Source organism: Vanellus vanellus, assembly GCF_965231255.1.
Source record: "Vanellus vanellus genome assembly, chromosome: 18".
Classification (NCBI taxonomy): domain Eukaryota; kingdom Metazoa; phylum Chordata; class Aves; order Charadriiformes; family Charadriidae; genus Vanellus; species Vanellus vanellus.
In genome coordinates this window covers 2,515,957-2,534,930 of record NC_138923.1, presented here as the reverse complement: position 1 = coordinate 2,534,930, position 18,974 = coordinate 2,515,957, and the positions used below count along the sequence as shown (strand labels likewise).

The 18,974-nt window shown below is 54.6% G+C and overlaps 1 protein-coding gene across 1 annotated transcript in view; it reads right to left on the bottom strand.

Moving 5' to 3' along the window:
• Positions 1 to 10,921, bottom strand: part of EHMT1 (euchromatic histone lysine methyltransferase 1) — a gene marked incomplete at its 5' end in the record, with an annotated part of 123,386 nt that extends 112,465 nt beyond the window's left edge. Inside the window, one exon of the mRNA XM_082492695.1 lies at positions 10,901 to 10,921. Within this exon, the coding sequence (XP_082348821.1) occupies positions 10,901 to 10,921 (21 nt within the window). The remainder of the gene's footprint in view (positions 1 to 10,900) is intronic.
• Positions 10,922 to 18,974: the final 8,053 nt, after the last annotated feature.

The following is an 18,974-nucleotide window of genomic DNA, read 5'->3' as shown; positions in this document are numbered from 1 at the left end:
GACTTCCAAACACACAGACCCCAAACTGATCTGAAATAGTGAATTTGGCAACGACAGCACACCCCTTCCCCAGCAGATACACCAGCACCAGCAGCGCACGGCTGCACCTTTAAGGCATGCAGGCTGCTGACAGCAGGGCCACCACAACGCAGCACACAAAGCACCACAATAGCAATGCCAGGCCAATTAGCAGAATTTCAATTCATTGGCATTTAACAAGACTACAAGTCATCTTGGGCACAGCAGCTTTTCAGCAGGGACAAATTCTAAATCTCATAATCAGGCTCCATCAACCAGCCTCGCTTGGACACTTCTTTAAATTCTTTTGTTTAAATTGCTGACTGCCCCATTGCTCGGGTATGCTGCAAGCAAGCCGCGGCGCTCACTGAACTTCATGGCAAAGCCCTCCCCCATCTCTGTGTTTTTTGGATCAAGTCCCAAGACTCTTTTTAATGTAATACTCTACTTTAGTCTATGTAATCGTCTGTCTTATGAAGGGTCAGTGTTGCAAACTCTCCTTACTCTTAAGTCCTATTATCTGTCTGCACTAATTCTGCACACAGGGCACTTCCAGCTCTCTGCTCATAGAGCTCCACATTCACCAGCCCCAGCCAGCCATGAAGCCGGGCACCTGCTAAGTAAGAGGGGAAAAAAGAAAACAAAACCCAAAGATTTACCTTACTTCCATATTCAACCACACAGTCAGTTTTTCCAGTACTTTCATTTTGCACGTGGCACAACACATACTTCAGAAGCTCTGGGAAACAAGCAGGTTATGTTCTGTGCTTGCAAAGCAGCACCGTCTATACTTACAGGGCAATAAAAATTAGCTTAATTAATAATACATCAGCAAGAAAATGTTAATGAGCACCCAGCAGGGAAAAGAACTGTTGTCTAATCTCCTCGTGTGGACTCCTTGCTTTGGCAGCGATCAGCAACTGCATCAGCACTCCCATCCCAGTGCAAGCTGAGATATCTGACTCGTCAGGGAACGCAGGCAGGAACCGGGGCCTCATGTCACCATTTACATTTCTCTCTAAAAGCAGACACTGTTGCATCAGGAGCAGCTCTTGGCAGCTCCGCACCAACTCCCACTTGAGGAGTTTTTGTCATTTAAAGAAGAATTTAGAATATCCCCGGGCATCCAATGTATAAATACACATAGACAACGGGGCCTCCTGCAATCGGCTCTTTGGCCACTGCTGCAAAATATTCGGCTCTGCGTCGGCTTCAAGCTGCCGACACAACCGTGCTGCTGGACCACAAGCACGTTGCGGGGGGAACCGTATCAAACCTCCTTATTGCTGGGAGCTCACCGAGAATATCCGAGCTGTTTCCCTGGGGCCTGCCTGCCCTCGCTGAGCAAAGAGTGAGCTGCCAGATGTCTCGGCTAGGTGCATTTTGAGGCAGAAATCCCCTCTCCCAGCTGTTTTTCCTTCCGTGCTGCCTGCCCTTTGCAGTCACAGGAGGCTGTTTTGGCAGGAGCCAGCACCCCAGGAGCGAGAGCCCGGGGCTGCCAACGCAGCTCTGCCACCAGAGCGCATCCACACTGGCACTCGGCCGCAGCGCGTGTTCGTCAAGGGCTTGTGCCGCATGGGGAGGTGGTTTCCCGCAGCCAATGGAGGAGCTGCTGTTTCTGCCTTTCATCAGAAGCGTGGCTGGAAACAAAGGCCCGGTGAAGAAAGGCCAGTTGGCCGGTAAAGCTTCCTCGCGTGAGCCAAGCCTCAGAGCTGACAAACCACCCTCACTCCTCATCACCTCCTGACCTTCTCCTCCGCAGCCAGGCTGCCTCTGGGATCACCCCGGGACCTGTATTTGAGCCCGAATACTGGCTGGGGGCGAGGAGGATCTTTGTGTCGTGTGTCATTGTCGACAGCAGCCTCGAGCCACAGCTCCAGGACAAACAGCAGCAACAGCAATATAACGTGCATCTCGTCATTGCATAAAGCACCAGCATTTGCATCCGCAGCGGTAGGTAAAAATTTAGTCTGCTGTCACACAGGGGCAGAAGATAAATTACATCTATAAAACAGCCTCCATGAGGATAGTCTAGAGACGTGGATTTGAGAAAATATCAAAGCAGTAAGTTTTTAATAAAAGCCATAAATGATTAAGACCAACCAATGTGCTATCAACATAGAGCTGCATGAGAAAAGGCGCTAAACTCTTAGAAACACAAGAACATACCCATGTCACCAGCACAAAGGGTACTTGCAATAGGGAAGGACTATAAAACTCGCAGACAAAGAAATCCCAAAAATGTGGGAAGTTAGGCACAGAGTACACTGTGTGTGACAGACACCTGGTCTGAACCTGAAAAAAAAAAAAAAGATGGGAAATACAACTCTGCAGCAACTGGAAAACAAAGTGGAAATAACCAGGACAGAATCTGATCCCCCCTCGCTGGCCTTTTCAAAGGCTGCGAGCTGGAGGCTGCGCCAACCTCTCCCCACTGTAAATTCGCAGAAGCCAAAGCAGACAAATCTTCAGCAAATGTGCTCAGTAGCAGTTTGTTTGCTCACTGATGGCGTCTCCCTGGTACAGGGGGTGATGTTGATTAAAAGACAGCATGGCTCTTCACCTCGCCTCTCCACACACGCTCCAAAAGCTACAGGATCTGGCACTACAGCAAGAGTAAATATTACATCTCATCCGAAGGCCATCTTTAAAGAAACATTCGTTTTTTCTCCTCGAAGTGTGGCAAAAAAAGACTAAATATTCCAGATGTCATCTCCAGGTCCCATAGGACACTTGCTTACAAACAATCATCTTTGCATATTAAGGAGGCATTAAAGCACCAATTTGAAACAATGCATCCCAGCAGTACTAAAAAATACCTTTCCTAATCCAAAGAACAAAAGGATTTCTAATGTATGGAATTCATGGATCCTTAACATTTAAAACACAGAGTTGACAAAAGCTATTACAAACAAGTTTGCAATTAAAAACACCTAATGCCTTGGTCGCCGGTTCAGCAGTGGTGCTTTTTGCAAAGCCTTCTGGGTGTTGATTTAATCTATCAAATATTAATAAAGCTCCTCAATTAATAAAACACTTAGACTCATGCTTTATGTTCTCATAATCTGGGGGGTTACGTTTGAGCTTGCAGGCCAACAGGATACTAGATGGAATCATTAAAACCAGCTCACAGCCTGATGGTTAATGCTTTCATCTCCCGAATACCGATACCCTCTTCTTTACACTCATAAAACCACATTTGACAGCGTGTAAATTTGCTACTGCCCCCTTGGACATAAGAAATGCATCAAAAAAAACCTAAATTAACTTCTCAGGTGGCACAAATGGAAGTGACTGAAACACCCATCTCCTATTTAGCGCGGGTTCTGATGGCCTCCATGCAGGGGGTGCTGCCCCTTCCAGCCCCCAAACCCCAAGCGCAGCCGTGGCCGGTGACGCGCAGGGCATGGGGAGCCAGCAGGAGCTGCAGGGCACTGCCAGCTTCCAGCATCTTCCCACAAGTCCCTTCCACATGCCAAAAGTAAAACTCACGGGGAATAAACTTCAGACAAGGGCAGCACGAAAACATGCCTTGGGTAACACCCCAGGAACCGAGATCGTCAGGAGAGGATAAATTAAATTACAGGGAAGAAATAGTAAAAAAAAAAAAAATCTATGGTTTGGCTGCCCAGCTGTTCACACCTGGGCTGAGCTAACGCCACATCAAAACCTTTAGTAAGTTTGGAGGTAGGGCACGGCTTTGAAGTCAAAGGCCTTTGGGCATTTGCATTCACTAGACACCGCCGAATGCCACGTTTCAGTAACCATCTCCTGATATTGAGACAGGCGTACTTTCAATTCCCAAATCAACAGCTGGATGAAGCATGTAATTTTGAAACCCATTAATCCTTTCTAAGTCTTCTACCTTGTGCATGTTTGATTTCCCACTTCTTGAAACCATATTACAATTTTTGACAGCACCTGGCTATACCTCCTGAATGCTCTGGGTCAGCAGTATGAAGCATCCCCAATTACCACTGAAGTTGGATAAAAACATTTGGGTAATTTCCCTACTGGCTTTGAGCCTTTGGGAGAAATTACGTTATTAAAACTTCCTCTGAAACTCCAAGGACTAGAAATGTGTGACTGAAGAGGAAGAAGGTAGCTGAGATTCTCAAGAATCCAGGAGCTCATGCTTAAAAAGGAAAAGAAGGAGAGAGAGAAAAAGAAAAGAAAAAAAAAGGTTTTCCCTGCACTCAGGGCTGCATTCAAGTGCATCCGCAGGTCATGGGTCACGGCCAACAGTCCTGTGGAGACCGGGGTTCCCTTTTGCCTGTCAACATGCTAAAATATATCTGTCCACACCTACACTTGAGTTCTAAAATTAATTAAAAATCTGAAATAGCACTCTGAACAATGCATAGACTTTTCCTCTTAACCTAACCAAGGCCAAAGCATGGCATATGTCAGTTCGGACACCTGGACGGCAATTCTCCCTCCACGGAGGTGCCTGTGCTCTCCTGCTACGTTCCCTTGGGCTCTACGGATGGCTCGGGCCAGCAGGTTCACCCTGGCTGCCCTCCATCCTCAGAAGTAATAAGCACCACGCTCCTCTTCTTTTGAGCAGCGAGACAAGCACAAGCAGGCACGTCTTTCTGCAGCATCACAAGCCTCCTGGACTTGGCTCAAGCACTTTGCCCCAAATCACAGGTAATGGGGCTGCTGTGTAGTCTTTGGGCACCACTATTGTCTCCACCCACCTCAGTTTGCTCGGTTGCCCAGTTCTCTGCTGTTGGTTCTGAATGCTGTAGCCACGGCAAGCTTGTACCCTTCTCCTGGGTCGTGGACTGGCCTAGCTGACCCAAGCAGCTATAATTGCTTTGGTTATTTTTATCCCTGTTTGCATAATTTTACATTTCCCTGTAACAAATGGCGTAAGTCACTTACCTGGCTTTATTCTGACTTTATCCATGTCAGCCTGGTTATCTTGCTCCATGTTTACTTCCTCCCCAGCTGCTCCACCTGCAAATTTCCTCCCTCTCCTGCGCGCTGCCTCTGCAGGATCATTACCGTATGCAAACAGAACCGGACCTGAATTTTCTGCTCTACCAGTCCATCCCACTCACCGTCTCCCTGTCCTAAACTGACACTGCTCACCACTGCCTCGGAGAGCTCTCCCTTGAGAAGGAGATATGACTCTGAAAAGGATGGATTTAATATTTAATAGCTCACCTCCACCCCCAAGTCCGTCCCTTGTACACACAAGCAGCTCAGCCCCACACCGCGTGTCGGCTCACCTTGCTCAGCAGCTGCCTGCAGTCTATGTCAGGCAGCGTGTTTGAACGGTGACTCCTCCGTGGAACCAAACTGCCTTAAATGTAAACTCGGGCAGAATGAGCCGGTATGGAGGCAGACGGCAAGACAACGGCGGGGATCAGGCTGGGCATGGAGGGAACAGGAATCCTCTTGGAAGAACATTTCCTACTTGAAAAGAGGATACGCCGGGTGTCCTTGATACTTTGCCTATGCTAGAAATTTTTAATTAAAAGCAGGAAAGCCTTTCTATTTTAGACACAGCAATAACAGCATCAAGCGCTTTTATAAGTGCAGTTTATTCTGGGTTTATATGCATTTGACAGAGCTTGGCAGCCAAGCTAAGTCATCAAGGCTACAGCAAACTTCCACTCCCTGTCGGATTTACTTTACCACTTCAACCAGTCACCAGCCATCGCTGACGGGACGTGCCTGCCCACGCACTGAGGGAGGACAGGCTCACACGACTTTTCCCCGATCTGCCTGAGACACAGACAGCCAGGTGAGCCTTCCACCACTGTCCTCTGGCTTCCATGACAATCAAGAAGGGGGAAATCTCCAGCAAAACGTGTCTCAAAGCACTTGAACAGACCCCTTGAACCTCTCACAGTCCTGCACAAAACATAACCCCCTTTCACCTCTTCCTTTTCTGGGACCCAGTGACCCAAACCACAGGCACCAGCTGCGCTCTGCCCAAAGCATCTCGCTAGGGAAAAGCAAGAGGAACACGGCCTTCTGCTATGCCCTCCACTGCCCCACTTCGGGAGCCGAGAGGCCACGCAGGCGGCACTGCCCCAGCTTCAGGAGGGGCAGAGACAGATCACGAAACGTCAGGCAAGCTGATAAAAGAGCAAGGCTCCAGACCAGCGTCTCAGATCAGTGGCAATGCAAGAGTATCAGTCCCTAATCATTTCGATATCAGCTGCTCTCATGCACATTTGGAAGCGTGACACCCCGGGGTACCAGTACATCACTCTCTGCTAGTGGCAACGAAGCGCCAAGGGATGCTAATGCCTCCATCAGCTGGCACAGCGCTTTGCAAGGTGAGTGCCCATCCAGCTCTATCTGCCAGCGCAGCTCAAATCGGTTCCCTCCGCGGAAGAGCCGCTTGTTTGTTTTTCTTCTTGTTGTTGGGGTTTTTGCTGGTAATTGCATCTCTACCAGGACTTCTGCTGACACAGCTGTGGTGGAGGGGAGCACAATTTCTTTGCATTCGTGGACAGATAACTTAAGTCGGCAAAACTTCTCAAATGTAGACCAAGCCTCTGCTTTGGAAAGCAAAAAATAAGCTACCCTGATCTAAAATCACCTCTAAACTAATACAGCTACATCCACAGCTAGGACTTTTATTAGTGTGACTATTTCAGGAAGGAAAAATGAAAAATCATCCTCTCCAGCCAGCATAATTATATTGGAAGAGCTTTTTTTAAAGTATAAACCAGGCCTTTGATTCTGCCTTGACTGACAAAATGTTCTTCAGATGCTTTCTCATCTCAGCCACACTAGCTTAACACAACTGAAGGGCACTTTTAAGGCTTTCTTAAAACTTCAGAAGTCATATTTGCCTATTCTGTTATTATTTAAAGTTTGTCTATGTGGAAAAAAAGGATGAGTTCCCAAACGGCCTTTGCTAGCCCATAGCTTGCTCAGCATGAGAGAATTCACATTAGGAAAGTAAATGTTGGCATCCATTTGGCACAGGGTAAAATTTTGTCATGGACAGGGCAGTGTGCAATTTTAACAAGTTAACAAAGTGCAAAAGCCCCTAACTGATACAGCTTTAAACTCTCCTTAATAGGTGTTCAATATCAGAGAGGGGAAAAAAAATATTTCCTTTTTTCATACAAAGATGCAGCTAAAACGTTGCAAAACTGTGTTAAGGCTGGTACCCCAGAAGAAATCTAACACCACAACAAACTGGAAACGCACGTCATTTTCCCGTGCTCATGTCAATGTAGTATCAACATCCCTCACTGCACTAAGGAGACTGAGGAAAACACTTGTCCTGCAGCCATCAAAACACGCAGGCTTGCAGACAGCTCACAAAGGAGGAAAGATGATGGGGTTTAAAATGTACCAAGTTTTGCAGATGTAGCTTACTGAAACAGGCTCCGTATTAAAAGCAACAGCCCTGGGAAAGCAAAGCCCCCTCCTCACTTGCGCTATCAGCTGGCAGGAGTAAATGAGAGAGGAGGAAGGGCAGGGCAGGCCTGAAAGAAGCACTGGATTTCGCGTCACCTGCAAAACAGAAAGTGGGAAACTGAAGAAATCATCTACGCACTCACCGCTCAAAGGCACCGCTCATTAGGTCCTGGCTTTTCCTATTATCACTCCTGCACTCGGTGGCCTATTACAGCAACCTCCTTCCAGCCAGGGGCCCGTGAATAGGAAGCGCTTTGACATGAGTGAATGTTGCCCCTTAATCCAGTAGGGAGTTCATTGAACAGGCGGAGGGGCTGCCTACAGAGCTGCCGGCACCAGCTGGCGGAGGGGATGAGAGCAAGGATCAAAGCCAGGGCAAAGCCTTAGCACCGCGAGCCTGATTTGCAAAACCGCTCAGCCTGTCGAGTCCTCGCCTTTAAAAGGTGGGGAGCTGCTGGGTGCTGAACTCGTCGGAGATCCGGCCTCAGCTGAGGGTGCTGAGCAGTGGGGAAATAAGTCCTCTGTGTGGCTTGCACGCCGTCTCTTCACTTTAAAGATCAAAGCTGCATCTCCAGAAAAAAGATGTTACAGATCAGAACAGATAGGAGGGGAAAAAAATGATGAAAAATGCAGTGTGACTTCTGAAGAGAACCACTTCATTCAAAGCCACACACACACCTTACTTCCTCCTTAGCATGCAGGCACCAGCCTTCCTGAGGTTAGCACCAGCCTGAGGAAAAACATCGTGGCTTCAAACCTCCCTTTTCAAGCTCACACCAAACCATCATTTTAGGAAACACACAAACACAAGGTCAGCTGATTCTCTTCACTAAGCTGATGCAAACTGGAGTAGCAGCATCAAATTCAATGAACCTGCACTATCATAAAACTGGCTAAGCAAGACAAACTCAATTCCTTAAACTTTAGCACTGCATTCGCAGTAGGTCTAAAATACGTAAAGTCCCAAACTGGACTAGATATAAGATACCTGCTAAAGAAAACCAATACCAAAACCAGGTTTCTCTGCAGCAATGTGGTTATTGCACCTAATGACTGCAGCACAGCCACTTACCTGGCAGCTCAACTGTTTGTCCCAAAACACAGAGATTACTTGGGGCAGCCTCCAAGTAAGGCAGACAGAAGAGAACCACCACCAAAGTTTACAGCTCAGAACTTAGTGTTCAGAGAGATTCTCCCTCGCTCATCAACACTAAGATTTGGCAAGAAGCTATTCTATACTGGAAGCTTTTGTCTTGATTTAAATGACTGCCAGGAGGCACACAGACAGCGCTCCTCCAACCCGCCCACTCCCACCCAGCTCTTTGCTCCAAGTAAATATCTCCTCCCAGGAACACACCTCCGCACTTCTCTTGACCAAGTGCAATAATCCGTCGTTTATGCTCCATCTTGCACATGGCAGAACACCACAGCTGGGGTGTTAGCCCTTGCTCTCCCCTACAAGCACTGGGGAAGCAAAGAGCATCTCCTCTGGTCGCTAAATTCCAGCCTGATTTATACCAACTTCCTCCCCTCTGGCCTCAGAGGGGTATAAGCAAAGGCAGATCTGGCCTCAGATTAAACTGAGTTTATGGGGGAGGGGAGGAATTAAACTCCAAATAAGTCACCGTTCCCTCCCCATAATCCACGGCAACATCTGTGGATATTAAGCCTGATTCTAAGATCAACGTTTCTTAATGCTCTGCAAGCAGAGCAAACCCAGCCAGGACTCCTGGGGGATGCTGCCCAAAATAAAAGGTGTGCATCTGTAGCGTTGAGACAAACCTGTGCATTGAGAGTTGATGAGTTACGAGCCAACTCCTGCCCCGGTTACAGCCATACCATCCTCCTGAAAGCAACCTCACCGAGGTGGCTGAAGGCAAAACCGGACCACGGAGTCACAGGAGCACCTGAGAGTTGATTCCTCTATCTCACGACAAGGTTAACACCTAATCCCCTCCAAAAGCACAAAGGAAGGGCAGCACCACCAGGCCTTGAGACGCAGTTGTGACGGAACAGAAAGCATAAGGCAGCACGCCTTGGGCAAAACTCAACTCGGAAGATGATGGGAACCTTGCCCAAGTAATAAATTTGAGCTGTCTTTGCAGTCCTTTGCCAAGAACCGCTGTTTCCACCTGCGTGGCCGTGCTACAAACTCCATCCCAGGCGGGGCAGGCGCTCCCTGCCGCAGCACAGCGCTCTGGGAAAGGCTGAGCACAGCCCCTCACGCCTGCACGGCGCGGTGCCACCCCGCTCTCCGGAGATGCCGCTCCGTAACCGCATCCGGCGACGGGCGGCGATGGGGCACGGGAGGGCCTCCAGCTCCCACCGCGCTCCTACGGGGACGCGCACCTGCGCCGGCGCCTCCTCGCTGGCGCTGCGCCTGACGGCTCGGCGGCCACCGCGCCGCGGTCCGGCGCTGACCTGAGGGCAGACGGGCTTAGGGAAAAAAAGAATTTCTGTTCCCTAGGAAAGCCAGGGCAGCGCGGCGGGCGCAGGGCGGCCGCGGCCGTGCGCGGGGCACAGTTACGGATGCGGCTCACGACGGCCCATTGCCATCGCGTGGCAAAACTGCGTTTTCTTCGGGGGTTTCGGCTGCGATTCCGGTATTTCCACAATCCCTCCCCCTTCCCCAGGGCTCGCCACTCCGCCCGGGGGCCACCTTTCCCCCCTGCCCGATGCACCGGGCCCCCTGGGGCGGCCGCAGGGAGGGAAGGCCGGAGGAGAGCCGGGGGGGGGGCTTGGGGGTGGGGGGCTGTCCCGGCGCGCTCTGAGGAAATCGGCAGAGTTTTCTGAGGAAAAACTCAAGAGTTTTCCCCTCAAAGGAAGGGCGGCCTCGGCCCCTCTTTCCTAGACGCGGCGCCCCAGGGCAGCGCCGAGGGCCCCGGCCTGCTCCCGCCGGTGCGCCGGGCCCGGCTACCGGGGGCGGGCCGGGGGCCGGGCCGGGCCGGGCCGGGGCCGCCCCGCCGCCGCCGCGGGGGCCCGGGGCTCTGCATGCCTCATGCCTGCCCCCGCGCGGGCGCCTGCCCGCCGCCCGGGACTATGCATGCTTCATAACGGCGGCCCGTCCGCCGGCGCCGCGCCCGGCCGGCCCTGGACCCTGGATGGAGCCGCGCCAGCGCCGCCCCGCCGCATGGGGAGGGGGGCGGAGCCCCGGAACATGGATGGAGCCCTCGCCGCTCCCCCCCCCCCCCGCCCGCCACACGCACTCGCTCCCATTGGGGGGGAACCCCGGAACCTGTATGGCCCATACCACTGACTCACCGTGGAGGGGTGTTACTTATACAGAGTCCCGGGCCCCCCTACACACAATGGCAGCAGCTCCCACATTCTTCCCCTCAGAGGAGTTGGACTGAACCATGGGGCGGCGGGGGCACGGCCCCCCTCCCGGCCTCCGACAGAACCCGCCTGGCCCTGGGCGATACCACTCCACGCTCCCCCATCTTCCTTCCCCCCGCCCGGGTAGATGGACGCCGCCGCTCTCACTCACCTCGGCATCCACTGTGGCCATGGCCGGAGCCCCGGAGCGTAGCCCCGCCCCCTCGGCGGCTCCTCACGCCTTGGCTCCGCCCCTTTCCCCTCATTCTTCTCAATGGAGACGCTCCGCCGGCCACCGCGCATGCGCGAGGTAGCATGGCGGCCCCCAGAGGGGTTCCCGCGGCCGTACGGCGTCATGGCGGCGCCCGTCAGGAGGCGGCCGTACAGCCGGAGCGGGGCTGGGGGTGGGACGCGGATGGGGTGACACGGGGACAGGGGTGGGATGGGGACAGGGCCGCCCCCCCCCCCCCCCGGCCCCACCGCCCCCCCCCTAACCGCGGGCTATACCGCGGAGGCGGCGTCGGCCCCGCGCACGGTGGGATTTACCGGGGGGGGGGAGGGGGGCGGTGGGATGATGAACCCCCCCGAGAGCTCCGGTGCCGCCCCGGGACCCCCCCGCCGGCTCCGGGGGAGGCGCGGATGGGCCGTGTCCGACGGGGGCGGTTGTTCCGCGGGGGGAAAGGAGAACTTGGAGGGCCCCGATGCTCATTCGCGCCGTTACCGTCGGCGCAGCGCGTCCCCCCGTCCGTCCCCCCCCGTCCCCTCCCGGGCAGAGCTCCCGCACCCCCGCGGCGACCGCCCCGCCCCGCTCCGCACCGCCACCCCGCTCCCCAACGACCCCCCACACCCCAGTGACACCCCCGCTCCTCAGCAACACCCCACTCCCCAACACCACCCCACGCTGACACCCCACTCCCCGCTGACACCCCCCTGCTCCGCAGCGACACCCCACACTGACACCCCACTCCCCAAGGACACCCCCAGTCCTCAAGGACACCCCCGCTCCCCAACAACACCCCACTACTCAATGACACCCCACACACCACCGATACCCCCCACTGACACCCCTCCGCTCCCCAATGACACCCCGCACTGACACCCCACTCCCCATCAACACCCCACACCGACACCCTGCTCCCCAATGACACTCCCGCTCCTCGACACCCCACTCCCCACGGACCCCCCCGGTCCTCAAGGACACCCCATTCCTCAACGACACCCCGCTCCCCAACACCACCCCACACTGACAGCCCCGCTCCCCAGCGACACCCCACTCAACGACACCCCCGCTCCCCAGTGACACCCCACAGTGACACCCAGCTCCCCAAAGACACCCCCGCTCCTCGACACTCCACTACTTAATGACACCCCACACCCCAACGACACCCCACACCCCAACAACACCCCACACCGACATCTCACTCCTCAATGACACCCCCACTCCTTGACACCCCACTACTTAATGACACCCCACACCCCCACGACATCCCCCCGCTCTCCAATGACACCCCACACTGACACCCCGCTCCCCAATGACACCCCCACTCCTCAACAACACTCCCTTCCTCAAGGACACCCCCCCCGCTCCCCACTGACACTCCTGTCCTCAACGACCCCCCCCACCCCAGTGACACCCCCGCTCCTCAGCGACACCCCACACTGACACCCCCCTCCCCAAAAACACCCCCCCCCCCCCCTCCCCACGGACACCCCGCTCCCCCCGGGCCGGTTTTGCCTTGCGGGGACCCCCCGCCCCACTCGTGCTCCGCAGCCCCGCGGGCAGCGCTGGAGGGGCCGCGGGCGCCCCTCGGGGGATGCGCTTGGGGGAACCGGGCGGGTTTAGGCCGCGGGGGGTACACACAGCAAAAACCCACCGCGGAGCCCCGGGTAAACTGGGAATTCCGCCCAAGTTTTGACCACCGGGGGAGCCCCGGCCAGGCCCGCCCGTCCCGGGGTGGGGTGGGGGGGCCCAACCGCCTCCGCCGAGCCGGGCCCCGACCTCCGCTGGGCCCCCCGGGCCCGCTCCAGCCCCGCAGTGCCGCCCGGTCGGGGCGCGGAGCGGTGGGGGGGGGAACACGGCACGGACCCCTCAGGGCACGGAGAGAGGCCCGAGCGCTGCCCCCCGGGGCGGGGGGAGGATGGAGGGGACGGGGAGGCCCCGCCCGCCCCCAGAGCCCGTCCCGGCGGCGACGGCTGCCCCCGCTCGGCCGCGCCGCGGTCAAAATAAGAGTCCCCGGAGCTGCGCCCTGGGCCCCGCCGCCCACACGCTGATTTAGCAGCAGCTAATTAATTAATTACACACACACACACCCCGCTCTGGAAGGGCCAAAGCAACACCACCACCACAAACACCCCCCCTGAGCCCCCAACGTGGTCCCTCCGGTGCCTCTCGAGGTGTGTGTGGGACCCCGAGGGGGTCCCGGGGGTCCCTGAGGAGGGCGGTGGTGGGGATGGGTGTCCTTCCCCCCTCCGCCTCACTCCCCCGGGATGGAGTGAGTGTTCCCCGCATGAAGGGGAACCAGCAGCACCCCGCGTGGGGGGAGCCTGGGCTGTGGGGTCCCCCCGGACCACCACCACCACACCCCCTGCGCTGGGGGTCTTGGCTGGGCACGGAGGGGGCCGTGGAGGGAGGGAGGGAGGGGATCGCCCACCTTCAGCCCTGCTCCTGCAAACCACCTCGCGCCCCGGTCCCAGCACCCAAAGGGACCCTCGTGCCAATGTTTGGGACAGGGCTGAGCGAGGTCGGTGGGGCAGGACGGCCGATGAGGCTGGAGGGGGGTGGGTCTGGTGGTATCTCTCCCATTTTCTGGGGCTCCATCTTTCCCAGCTGGAGCCCGGGACGCTGCAGCTGCTGGGACAAGCGCCCCCCGGGCCATGGAGAAGGGAAGAGGCTCCCGCAAGAAGCCGAAATAACGGGGAACGCGCAGAGCCCTCACAGCCTCCCACCGCTCTCGTCCCACCTCGAGCCCTGCGGCTCCACCAGTTTAGCCTCGTGCTAATTAACGTGAGCAGGGCAAGGAGAAGATGTGGTTTATGACAAACTCCCCATTTTCCTGAGGCGGCTGCTGCAGCCCCCCATGGAGCTGCGGAACCATGGGCAGAGGCTCAGCCCCAGCCAGCCCGGGGCCAGCGAAGCGCCTGGCCATGGCGGCTCCAGCCCCAGCCCTCCAGCCCGGGCAGACGTCGCCCTCTCCCGCACCAAGCGGAGCCCAGCAGGGACCCACCACCGCATCCCTGGATTCCCACCAGCAGGAAGACAACCACCCAACTGTCCCCAGTGCTTCCTCTGCCTGGGAGAGTGCATCCCTCCAGCTGGACCTTTCCCAATGCCGGCAGTGATGGAGAGCGTAGGTCAGCCCATCTGTGGCCACCCACCCCAGCGGTTCCCCTGCCGGGTTGGAGCAGACATGGCTTTGCTTTCACGGCATCTGTAAATCAGCTTCGGAGCTGGGGCTGTCGAGGCGTATGCCTCCTCCGAAAACCAGCAGCCACTTCTCACCCACTGTGCCAAGCCCGGCCAGCGGCTCTCGGTGTACAGACGGCGCTCATCACACAGTTACCCTGAGCAAAAGCACCCATGGCCTTAAAAAAGGGAGAGCTTTATTTACTTTTTTTTTTTTTTTTTCTCAGTTCTTTACATTTGGTGGTTTAAAACCCAGGACAAAAAATACTCCCCAGAAGTGGTAAACATGTAAAACTGCTCGTTTACATTTTAAAACCCAGTAATAAATTGCACAGAAGTCTTAGGTTGTACAGAGCCATCACAAATATTGTTGTATAAAACCCCAAAATCTGTAAAGAGAAGCACAGGAATAAAGAATTACAGCCACGAGTATTGGTACAAGAAAGGGCACAAGTTTTGAGGGTTTTACCCCACCAGTCTCTCTTGGGGAGGAGGGACAGAACATTCCTGTTGCAGATAGTTGGAAATATTTTAAAATACAGAGTAAAAAACAAACGGACCCCAGAAAACCCTTCATCTCCTCTCTTGTGCTGGCTCAACAGGAAAACTTCCTAGCCGAATATAACTTTTACAAAACTACTCAAAGTTCAGTGGAAAGCTAAAAAAGAACCACCCTCCAGCAAAAAGAGCTGCCTTTGCGCCCCCCCCCCCCCCCCCCCCGTCTCCCCTCTCCCCATCTCCTGCAGGCAGTGGGACAACAGGTACCGAAGTGGAGTGTTGGAGGACACAAACAACACTGGAAAAAGCCAAAACCATGGAGGCAGCACATGTGGAGAGCGGGACAAGAACAAAGCCACGAAGGACAAAAAAGAAGCAGCAGAAAAAAAAAAAGAAAAAAAAAAAAAAAGGACAGATGATATTTTTGGTATTTTCCATTGAACACTGAGTTTGGAAACAATTAGCTCACAAGCTTCACTCACGCCCCACCGCTCCCCATTTCGAACAAAACCAAAAAAACAATTGCTTACAAATTTGAGCCAGGAATTTCAATGAATTCCTGAGCGCGGAAGTTTTTTACCCAGAGCTGGGTTTGGAAAAATGGGCTTTTTTTCCTCTTTATTCCAGAGTTGAGCAAGAGGAGAGAGGGGTGATCCGGGGAGCTCCCCCCGGACTGAAAGAGGTTGAAGCCAGAGAGGCTACAGAGAAGAGAGACAGCAGCGAGGCAGAAGACAGAGGGACTGATCCCTCGCCCTCTCCAGAGGGGAACGTACTCTCACCCAAACGTTTTTAGCCCCATCGCTCATCCAAAGTCCTCATCTAGCCCCAGGACCCTGCTGTCACCGTGCCCTGAGGCCACAACTGCAGGTAGGTTTAAGGAGAGGTGGACTAACTCCTCCGTCCCGCAGTCCTGGACCATTTCAGAGCAGTCCGTGAAACACGAACAAGGCTCTTTGTGGCTTTGGTCCCCTGCTGCAGTGCTGGGGGACAGGCAAGGCTGGGCAGGAAGGTTGGAAACCACAGCGCTTTGCCCGTTATTTCTGTCCGCTCGCACAACGGCGAGAGTGCTCAGAGACAAACCGAGGGCGATAACCCACCGTGCCATGGCCAGGGCCACCTCGAGGGTCTCAGAGAAGCCCCTCCCTGCAGGAACTGTGCGTGCCCAGCCCCACCATCCACAAGAACAAGGACCACCATGAGGTCCAGCTCCAACTCTTTCCTGCTCCCACCACAGCAGCCAGCGGAGATGGACACTCCTCACCAGCAAAGAAGAGCGTGTCCACACGCTCCTTGCTTTGGAAAGGGGACACTGTGTACAGGGAGAGGTGCTGAAGGGACCAGGCTGTGGCAAATATAATGTGGGAGAGCAAGATCAGGTGCACAGGAACACGGCAGAGACGCAGGGCACAACACAGGAGCTGGGTGACATACAGCTGGCATCTCCTCTCCTCTCCCAGTCCCCACCACGTTGGGTGCATTCCCAGCTGTAAAGGTTAAACGAGGAGGACAGACACTGGCTGGGGGTCCGTAAGGGCATCATAGTGACCTCTTGTTTTCTGTTGAATGCAGTTGCATTCGAGCTTTCCAGCCAAGGAACATGGGCTGGACATGGCACCAGCAGCTCGGCTTCAGGGATGGAGAACAAGGAACTGGGAACCCAGTCCCGGCCCAGGCTGCCTCTCCCAGACCCCGGCTGGGTCCGGAGCCTGTAGCCCAACACAGCACGTCCAGAAGCATTACCAGCTCATCAGAATTTTTCCAGAGGCATGGAAGGTATTTGGGTTGAAGCCTGAACGCAGGGATACGTACTGCCGACAGCGAGAAAGGCCACAGGAGCTACAGGCTGAGCCAGGCAAAACAGCATCACTAACTGGGAGGAAGAGGAAGAGCACTGGGGAAGAGATGTACCATTAAGAGCAAACAAGCACCTGCCTTTGACACCCTCTGCATCAAGAATGCTTTTCATGGGAGGCACAGGCCACCAGGCAAAGCAGAGAGAAGGATCCTCGTGTCTGAGACACACCTCAGGCTACTTGCAATGACAACATCTGGGCAACACCTACATGCTTCAGACATGGTATCACCAAACCGTAGGTGGGAGGAGGAGCCTTCTTCCATTTTTAGTAAGTTTATTCCAAAACTTACTAAAATGGTGGCATCCAGCCTTTCCAGCCAGACCTCAACTGTTCCATCTCCGTCCTCCCAAAGGGAGAGTCCACTCTCCTCTTCCTCCCCACCAGCCCACCTCTCCACTCGGACAGCAGAGAGCACTGCCTGGGACCCATGGGCCACTTGCACAAATCACGGCTTCAGTACACAGGGCCAGGCAAGCAGCAGTGCGGCAGCTGCTCTCTCCAGAGCCGAGCCCACGTGGTCCCAAACTGCCTCCAACCCTCTGGAACTATGAACCCAGCACCACGGTCAGGCTGCACCGTGCTTGTTTTCCCCCGAGCTGCTTTGGTAGAAGTCACCGTCCTTCCTGGTGAGAGCAAAAAAACTGGCTTCATTTGGTAAGAAATCAGCAAGGTGCATTCCTGGATTTGGCATGAACAGGCACATGGATTAAGCATCAGAAATGGATGAAAAAGCACAGCATTTCTCTTAGAATAATTTATTAAATACAGCATTAAAATTTGTATTTATGAATTCAATCATTAAAAACAAAACTTCATCTCATATAGATATATATATATATTCAGGGACAATGACAATCATTCTATCAACATTGGTGCATGTTGTGCCAGCACTGCTCAGAACGGCACCTTCTCTACACTATCTTTAAAGCAGTTCAACACTTAAAAAAATAAAAAAGAAAATAAAAAGCATTTGCAAAGAAAGAGTGCAAAGCAGGGCTTGTCCCCAGCTGCCTGCCAGGGGTGTGCAGAGGCGGGCTCAAGCGAGGAGGCAGAAGCTGCAGTGCTTCTAACAGGCTGCTTAGGTATTGCCCGCCCAGCGTGGAGACCAATTCTCAGAGGTGCCAAAGGTCTGCAGTCCACAGTTTCAGCCGTGGCTGGATGCCTGTGACTCTTAAATATCTGGTTTGTGGTTTCCTCAGCTTGGGCAGTCAATACTAAAAAAGCTAAACAAGGGGTGAAGAAAAAAAAAAAAGTTGGTTTACATCCACCAGCTTCTTCCCCTGACCTGCCAGGTCCAGCGGAGGCTGCAAATGAGGCGCAGCAGTTTGTGTTCCAGCTCACTCATTTTCGCATCTTGGTGTGGCTCGAGAGGCAGCTCAGGAACGAAGCAGTAAACCAGTACCAGTTTGCGGAGAGAACTGTCCCCAGACCCTCGCGCGCTGCCTTGGCAGCATGGACTGCTCCTGCGAGAGACGCCTGGCTGAGCCTCGAGGGAGGGTCATCCCAGAGGGAAGGGCTCCCCTGGACAGGGTCCTTGGGCAGACTCAGAGGTAGCATCAGACAGACTTTTGTAACATGATTGTCGTGTAATTCTGGCCTGCCAAAGGCAGCGGCAGCTGGGATGGAGGGGGCACCCTGCAGGGGTGGGAGATGGGACATGGGGGATGTGGTCCCCCCTGCTGGTGGACTGACTAGCGCTGCTCACCCTGGGTGCTGCGGTCCAGCAGCGAGCAAGGATGGACTGTCTCCTACGGGGCTTTTCAGAGAAAAGTCGCCCCTGCTGAAAAAGACCAGAAGCTGGCTGGGGGCCACCCCACAGTAACACCGGGCTCTCCCTCCACAGCTCATCAGGGCCTCTTGGGTTACGAGCAAGTGCCCCAGCGAGCTCCCTGCTGCCAGAGCCCGCTCTCCTCTCTCCACATGCAGGCAGAGGTGCAGCCTGCTGCGAGAGGACCAAAGGTCACTCACCCCACAACACAGGTACAGCGAGGGCTTGTGCTTTTGGCGTTTTAAGAGTCCCTGACCTTCCAAACCTGCTTACTCCAAGAAACCTCCTGTTTCTGCTACCCTTAGGACCTATGAGGACAGGGAGGAAGGGCCGTCAAAACCATTTCTGGAGAGCACGTGGCCCCTAAAAGAGAAGAGAAGGTCCACACAGCCCAGCCTTCACCTACAGTGGAGACATGCCCAGTCAGGAGCGTTTCAGATAAGGCATCGCAGGTGCTTTGATAGTAAAGCAGTTAGTGTTGACTACAGTACTTTAAACACAGGCGGCTGCAGAGGGCATCCCTGGGACAAAACCAGTTCTCCAGCACTTGGTGGAGCAGGAGACGGTTCAGTTTCCCAGACCTCTCCTACACACACGCACTGCAGGCTGCTCTGGCTGCCCTTTTTGTTTCTTGCCCCGCCCCCCTCCCCCCCCTTCCCCAAAAGAGACTTCAAAAGCCCAGGCCAGGATGCGCCATTGACTCCCCCCAGGGAGCCGGAGA